We start from the raw sequence: 8,268 nt of genomic DNA on the forward strand, positions 1-8,268 counted from the left end.
GGTGGGCGGCGGCGCCATGTTGTGTGGGGCGCCGGGCCTTAGCGCACCTAACGGCCTTCTCCTCTCCCCGGGGGGGCGGTAAGGCCCAGCAGCGCTGCGAGGGCTGCGACAACCTCTTCGGGGAGTATTATTGCGACATCTGCCACCTCTTCGATCGCGACAAGAAGCAGTACCACTGCGGCGAGTGCGGGATCTGCAGGTGCCTGAGGCGGGGTGGGGGGGGGTGAGGGAAGGAGAGTGTGTGTGGGGAGGAACCGACCTCGGTCTGACGCTTTTCCCCTCAGGATTGGTCCAAAGGAGGATTTTTTCCACTGTTCCAAATGCAATTTGTGCCTAAGTTTGAGTCTTCGAGGAAAGCACAAGGTAAGAACGCGCCGGTTAACTCCATATCTTGGAAAAAAAAAAACAACAAACCACCAAACAAAACACCTTGAAAATGAAAGGTGGTGGTGCCTGGGCTCTGTGCGAGGCCGAGCGCTTCTGGGCTGGCTTCGCTAGCAAGTTGAAGGTCTAGGAAATAAAGATCTCGGTCTCCTTCTTTAGAAGCGTCTGTTGATTGCAGCTCTGACGATGTGTAAGTTTGTGCTCCCGATCCTGCTGCGGAATAGGAAAAGCGCGGCTGCTTGCTGCTGGGGGAGTTCCGGGAGCTTTTTTCTTACGTATACTTTCCAGCTGTTTGTTTTCTAATGTGCTGAGCCACCTGTTAATTCTCAAAGCCGCAAACCTAAAGACAGTAATGTTTCATACATCCTTTCTTACCATTCTAAAGGAATTTCAAAATTTAGAAACGCGCAGATATCCCTGCAGTAGACTTAACTTTTTTTGTTTGTTTCTGCAAAGTGTATCGAAAACGTCTCCAGGCAGGACTGTCCAATATGTTTGGAGGTGAGCTGCTTTTTTTTTCGTCTCTTGGATTCGTGCGTGGCTGTGTTTTTGACTGTGCTTGAATTAACTTTCTTGTCTCTGGTCTGATACCTGCCTCGAAACAGGATATTCACACGTCTCGTGTCGGAGCTCACGTTCTGCCGTGTGGTCACCTTCTTCACAGGTAAAGCATCGCAGATACTTGAGAAAGGGCAATAGCTGCTGCCGTGTGCATGGCGTTAGTTCGGTGGCGCTACAGGCCTGGTTAGTCTGTTCCAGCTACTTAGAGCTGGTTTCTAAGGGACCCCCACGGTAGGACATTGTCTGTTTCATCAGGAAATACTTTCTTTAGAAAGGTTGTCTTCCTTCACAGTAAATTTTGGTGGTGGTGGAGGGACCTAGGTGCTGTTCATTCTAAGTTTTCCCATGCTGTATTTCCTTCCGCTACGCTTAAATTTCAAGAATCTCATAGAGAGGTCCTTCTTTGGTGCAGAAAGCAGTTGCACAATGGTTTTAAGAGGGTGGTGGCAGCTCATTAATGAAGCTTTAGAGTCTTTCCTTAGACAGCCCCGCAGGACAGCGGAGTGCTCTGCTGCAGTACAAAAACTGCCGGCTCTGTAGGGATTTTAGAGTGATGTGGTACGTAGTGCCAGGTACCTCTGGAGGAATAATTACCACGTTTCCCTTCCCTTTTCCCTTTCCGTTTGTCTTGTGTTACAGATGCAGTTTTTTGTTACTCTGTTGGCTCTCTTGTTCCTCTCCCTGTTGTCGCTGTGTGTTAAGCGAGTGGCCTCTGGGTTTGATGTAGGTCTCCACAGATTGAATCTTCCGTCAGCTCCTGTCCATCTGTCTTAAACTTACTTTGTAATGCGTCACACTTTTTTCAGCAAACGTGACCCACGCAATCCTTATCATAGCATTGACTCTGTTCCCTCGTGTTAGAAGGCCTTAGAATGGGATCAAACGTGCTTTGTCTCCGGATTTTGGCCTAATTTAGCAAACAGCAAATAGCTTTCTTCTCACTTGGACTCAGACTGCGTTTTAACTTCTGATTTGGGGATAGCTGTGCGCCTTTTCCCTTTGTCAGTCCAAACATGTCAGTTTGCATTGTTCTTACTGACCTTCTCATTGTGTTTTCTTTTCAGAACATGTTACGAGGACATGCTAAAGGAGTAAGTATCTCTTGTCTTAATATCGCGGTAGTCCAAACCGATTACAAACAGGTGTCCCTGTCCACGGCAGGGGAGTTGGAACTGGGTGATCTTTAGGCTCCCTTCCAACCCAAACTGTTCTATGATTCCATGAGATTTGAAGAGAGAAAGATCATAAAGCCTGTACCTGATAACTTAAAGCCAACTCCTAAAGGAATTAAGGGGCTTTTAATTTCCAGTTCTGTTTGCAAGAACTTTTTGATTTGTGGTGTTTCTCTTCGACTGGTATGATATGAAACTTGTCCTTTTTGGTTGACTTGTTTCATGGTCCCACTCCACCATCTGATGTAGGCTTTTTTTTTTTTTTTTTTTTTCCTCTCTGCCAGAGGTTACAGGTGCCCTTTGTGCATGCACTCGGCTTTAGATATGACAAGGTACTGGCGTCAGCTGGATGACGAAGTAGCGCAGACTCCTATGCCCACAGAGTATCAGAACATGATGGTGGAGGTGAGAGATGATATTTGCGCCGGGTCCTGTTCTTCATAGATCTGTGCCTTTGCGTTACTGGCAGCAGAGGGCACTAGGAACTTGTCCTTCGTCAGACGTCAGCCTGATGGTTAGGGAATGATAAACGTCACATGTAGGCTTACAGTATTCATCTACTGGATTTATAAACATGCACAAAAATCAGCCCCCACCTCCACTCCCAAAAAAACCACAACCACGTAGTATTGTAGTACCACACAGCGGAGAAATGGCTTGGGCTGTGGAAGCGTCTTGCTTTCTCCAGTAGTGGTAGGTGCTGTCATAGCAAAAAGCAGGCACGTTGGGTTTTTAGCAGCTTGGAGCTTCATGTTCTAGCCTAAACCTGGTGGGTTTTCTGCAAGAACATTCAGCTGTTGATTTGTGCAAGGATAGCCCGTGGGGAATCACTGTTTTCTTCCTGTTTCTATGTGTTAACACCGAACTATGAAACTGGTTGCTGTTTGCCACTAACACGGAATTAAACGGCACTGCTCGTTAATGTTTTGGGTGCATCTGTTACAGTTTAGACAACCCATCCTACCGACTCTTGGAGTCAAGATGTTTGGAAAAAGAACTCGTTGCTGCCTGTTCTGTGAAGAGTGCTCACTTGCATGGCAGACTGGCATGTGTTGCTGGCTGCTGTTAATCTGCTCTCATTTTCACTTGAGGGTTTCTCTGGTGGTTTCCTACATCAGGAGGAGAAGCCAAAGCGTGTCTATCCCTGGCTGACGCCAGGAGTCGTCTTGCCATACTAAGAGTAAATTCTCTGTGATTATACAGTGGGATCTGAGTAGTTACAAACAGCAAAATTAAATCGGCCCCACTGTCTTTCAAAGGAAGATGTTTTCTGCTTTGTCCCCTGATGGCAGACCAGTTTCAGTGGGTGCTAGAATTGTGGCCGTAGTATATTTTTACGTGTCCTGCTGATGCTAAAGCCTCTCTTTCTCTCTTTTTCTGTGTGCGTAGATCCTTTGCAATGACTGCAATGCCCGGTCTACAGTGCCGTTCCATCTCCTAGGCATGAAGTGCAAAAACTGTGAGTCGTACAACACCGCCCAAGATGGAAGATGCCGACTGCCGCTGGAGGAGCAGTGACCGAGACGACGTGCTGCCTACAGCTGGACCAGGAAAACTGCCATGGAAGAGACTATCTATTTAAAAAAAAAAAACAAACAAACAACACCCCGCTTGTCAGTAAAAATTTATTTGAATTTGTCGTGGCACCAGTGAAATGGTTATGAGATTTAATTAACGCAGGTGCCCAGGAGTTGCGCTAATTGCGCCCCCCTCCCTAGTACCGGGGGCGCAGCGCAGTCCCTTCAGGAAATTCCCCACCGAGCAGCGCGATTCCCGATGGAAGGTTAGTTTCCAGCGAGAAGGGCATTCCTTTACAAGCGCCGTTCGCCGTGTCAGAGCGGAGACAGCCTCGCAGAATAGCTTAATGAGGTGCAGAATGAGGCGCAATGAGCAGCTGACGCAGCAGAAGATGTTTTGGGGCAGCTGAAGGTTGTGAGCAATGACGGGAGGTGGAGGTAGAGCTATTCCGGCTGCAGCTGTTGGGGGGGGAAATTGGTAGCTTTGAGAGTGGCATTTTTACATACAGCTGACATCTGCAAAGTCTTACGCGAGTACGTTTTGTTCCTTTTAAATGACGTGTTTGTTCCAGGGCCTCGGAGCCGTCGCTGCAAGCGGCTGGAGAGCGTGAGCTCGCAGAAATCGCATCCTTTGGCTTTGATTTGTTGACATGTGCATAGAGAATTCCTTTCAAAAGGAGGCGGGCCTGCCTGCGTACGTGCGACGGACAGCCCAAAAATCGCGCCTTCTCCCCCAGCCGCCCATCCGACCTGCGGTCTCGGATTCCTGTGCCAGCTGCAGTCGTGTTTGTACCCTTTTCTTCCTCATTTTGTTTCATTCGCTTGCGAAGGCCGAGGCGTGGCAGGGTTTTAGACGCGTGCGTAGGTTGGTGTTTCGATGGTGGAGTACACAAAGTGAAGCGCGCGCCGTTGTCGGGATTGCCGTCGGGGCGTCTAACCGGGCTGAGCCTGAGGCGTTTGCTAAAGTGACAGCACTCCAGTAGTGCGGGGACCAATTTTCTGTGGTTTTGGGGTGTTCTAATGGTCTAATGGTATCCGATTTCATTGTGGGGAGAGAAGGGAGGATGGAGCCATGCTTTTCAAATGATAAAATAAACAAATCCCAAAAAACCTTCCCACCTTTCTTCCTGGAGTACCCTCCCTGAGGCGCTCTGCGGTCAAATATTACGAGAAAGTTCTTCCTTTTGGAGAATTTCAGAATGCGCGAAGTGTTCCAATAATGAAATAAAATATATTTTAAAAAGCCCGGTTACTTTTCACTGTACAACTGCTTGGTTTTTAACTTTTTCAATGGCTTTTCTTCTTAATTGGGCAGTGCCCTTTTGTATATGAGACACCGGGACGATGGCGTTACTGTAGCTTGCCTTTACTGGAGTATCTTCTTTTTTTTTTTTTTTCTGAAGCACTTTTCTCGCTGCTACAACTACATGTAAAAGAATGTCTCATATTAAAAGAAACAAATTTGCACTGTGTGTGATGTGCTCTCCTTTTACACGCCTCCTCTCAGGGACGTTCCCTGCTGCGTTTGAACCGTGATTGGACGCTGAAAAACAAGGGTTAGGTGTCTGGATCTGCGTCTCTGGGTGCTCTCGTGCGCTTTGTGGCCCCCTCTATTTCCTGTGGTAGGAGGGGAGTGTGGTGGAACCCCAGCGCCTTGAGTCCTCCCAGTGACTTGCCCTGCTTTCTTCAGGTCCACATCTCTCCCACCCCTGCCCAGGGGTCGTGGTGGGCTGTAGCGACACGCACGGCCCAGCGCGTGCTTTGGGTTGAGGCTGGTTTTCTTCACCCTCCGTGGCAGTTTGGAGGAGACCCATGGGGAGGAACCATGTGGTGGGGCCAGGTGGGCTGCGTCACCTCATCCAGAGCCCATAAATAGCCCAGGGGCTGTGCTGGGGGAGAGTGGAGCATTTGGTGAGGGAGCAGGTAAAGCTTCTGTCTTTGCTTGTGCTGGACCATCTGCCCACATTTGGGGGCCCCTCTAGGAAAAGGTGCTTTTTGGAGATGTTGTGGGGAGTTACGGACTGTGCTGGACAACAAGCGGTGGTTTCCCACCGGGGGCTGCGGTTCAAATGAGAGAAGCTGGAGGAACTGTGTCATCTTCAGAAGTGTAGAAGGAGCATGGCTTGGCTCCTTGCTGTCTCCCCCAGCCTTCCATGAGTGGGGTTTGGGATTGGACACCCTGGGGAAGGTCTCTCTGAGGGCACATGGCCTGCAGAAGGGACTCGTTTGACTATGGGACTGTGAGTCCCTGCTGGCACAGGCCTATTGAGTAAGGTCCTCCTACGGTGCTGACATCTCATCTCATGCTGACCTTAAGCTCCCGTGGATGGTAAGAAGGAACTCTCCTCCTGCTTCTGGACGATGCTTTTGGTTCCTCCATTGAAGCTCCTAGCAAGACTCCCTGCTGCTTTGGAGCACCCTCCAAATGTCTGCTGTCACCTGGTGGCTTCACTACCTCCCTTGGATGGAGACCTGCTCCCAGGTAAGCCCTGGGGGCCAATGGGGCTCGTATCAGCCTGGAGGAGTTGTCATCTCAGAGCTTTGTGATCTTGTAGGGAGATGTCCAGCTCAGACAACGGGGTTGTGCAGAGTATTTTTTTCATTGGGAGGAGGTGGCAGCTCTGGGTCTGGGGGGTGGAATTTGGGTGCCTGGTGCCAGCAGAGCTCATCCCACCACCACCACCAATCACCACCGCTGCTGCTGCACTGGGTCTTGCTGGGAGGCTACTGCTGCCCAAACAGCTCCAGCCCCAGGGTGACTGCCAGAAGCTTGGCACGGTGGTTTTGGCTGCCCAGAAGCAGGACAGAAACGGTTCAGATGATGCCACTTAGATGTTTTTGAGGTGCTTTTCTTGCTTGAGTGTTACTGCTTGAGAAGTGTCTTTAAAAGGACAGGCAGGGTCAGATGAACTGTAAATGGGACAAAAATGTGATGTCAAATGGTGTCTTTGAGATGAAGCTGAGGAATGTTGTTATTTTTTTGTATTATTAAAGCAGTTCTAGTCCTCCTCCCAAAGAAAAGTGAAAAAAAAAAGTAATCCCTTGACCACACTCATCGTTGACACCTGAGAAGCCCGCTGGTGGCAAATGGTGGGTTAGACGCGGTGGTGACTGGAGAAGCAGAGGTGGCGTGGAGATGTGCTGAGGGTGTACAGGAAAACGAAGTAACAATGAATTCCTTTTGCTATTAGAAAAAGCCACTAGTGAATGGATGCTCAGAAGAAGGTTGAGGAGCCACGTCTAGTCCTCATGGGCTCCAAAACTGGGGCAGGCTGTCTCTGCAGATGAGTGTGGCAGTGTCCCTGGCTAGGTGATGAGTGCTTTGGGTTGATGGCAGAGATGGCCCCAGCTTCTGCTGCTCTGTAAGCAGGTCATAAAACACTCTCTTGGGTTCCTCGTGAGCGAGTCTTGTGTGACACAAGGTCGTCGTAGGTACTATCTGTGCTCCTTGTGTAGATGGGGCTCAAACCTGGCATCATCGGCACCTGGTAGCTGTTGCCTTCAGCAGGTGGTGAGATGCTGAGCGCGTCTAAAGTGCTGCTGGAGGTGGAGGACACGAGCAGTAACTTGCCCTTTAGGTCTCTCTAAGGATTTGAGCTGGTGGGGGGAGAAATGGAGATAGCGCGGTCCACACCATCTCCTTGGGAAGGGTTGGGCTCGCCCACCCTAACTGGGGGCGGCGTCACCACCTCAACGCCTGTGCTGGTGAGCCTTTGGGCACGGAGGTTGTTATCCCACCAGGTCTGTGGTTCTTTCAGGCAGGCCGCCTCCCTCCAAGAGGAGCACCGCGGCCGTGAAAGCCTGAACGGTGATGGTGGGCCACGCAGGCCATGAACCTCTTCAGCCAGCAGATGCTGCTGGGGGCAGCTAGAAGCAGCAATCCAGCCTTAATTAGAAAAAAAATAATTAATAATAATGAAGAGCAGAGCAGGCAAACTCTCCCTGGGAGCAGCTGCTGAGGAGAAACAGCCGCCAGCGACCTGTTCGTTAACCGGATGAAATAGATATTTAACGAGAGATGCTATTCCAGAGCTGCTGCTGAGGTGGTGGCCTCGCAAAATAGGGACAACTTGAGGGGAGGAGTGGATGAGGTGGGACCGGGGGGACGTACGGACGGGGGGTATTGCTGCTGGGGGGGGGGGTTGGGGCACAGGGAGGGGACAGCACCTTGGGGCGTGCCAAGGTCGAGGCTGAATTTCTACACGTCTTGCGGTTCTCCCTTCCAGAGCGCTCTGCTCGTTAGCAGCAAATTGTTTCCTGATTGTGTTTTTTGGGGGTTTTTTTGTGTTGTTTTTTTTTTTGTTGTTGTTGGCTTGTTTTTTTGGGTTTTTTTCCCCCGCCTGCAAAAATACTGTTGGTTCATTTAGCTGATAAATAATACCGTGCTGCAGCTGGGAAGCCAACTTTGGAGAACTCAATAGCGCCGTAGCTTCTTGGCCGAGTTGTTAATTGTACAGCCGTGCTGGGGCCGGGCCGCTACCGAGCAGATTTGACGCTAAATGGTAAGCTAATTGGATCCCAGCTGGAGATATTCCTAGTCGGGGTTCCAACCACAAGAGGAGGCTGAAAAACAAAGAAAAAAAAAAAACAAAAACCAAAAAAACCCACTTAGTTGAGCTGAGCTTTGGAAGAGC

The 8,268-nt window shown here is 49.9% G+C and overlaps 1 protein-coding gene across 1 annotated transcript in view; it reads left to right on the forward strand.

The window, feature by feature from the left end:
* The window catches only part of RCHY1 (ring finger and CHY zinc finger domain containing 1, E3 ubiquitin protein ligase), a 6,860-nt gene extending 3,166 nt beyond the window's left edge, over positions 1-3,694 (forward strand). The window contains exons 3-9 of the mRNA XM_009888191.1: positions 84-199; positions 285-363; positions 841-885; positions 990-1,048; positions 2,010-2,036; positions 2,402-2,522; positions 3,507-3,694. Coding sequence (XP_009886493.1) covers positions 84-199; positions 285-363; positions 841-885; positions 990-1,048; positions 2,010-2,036; positions 2,402-2,522; positions 3,507-3,635 — 576 coding nt within the window. The 3' untranslated portion in view covers positions 3,636-3,694. The remainder of the gene's footprint in view (positions 1-83; positions 200-284; positions 364-840; positions 886-989; positions 1,049-2,009; positions 2,037-2,401; positions 2,523-3,506) is intronic.
* The last annotated feature ends 4,574 nt before the right edge of the window (positions 3,695-8,268 follow it).

Source organism: Charadrius vociferus, unplaced genomic scaffold, assembly GCF_000708025.1.
Source record: "Charadrius vociferus isolate BGI_N301 unplaced genomic scaffold, ASM70802v2 scaffold767, whole genome shotgun sequence".
NCBI lineage: Eukaryota > Metazoa > Chordata > Aves > Charadriiformes > Charadriidae > Charadrius > Charadrius vociferus.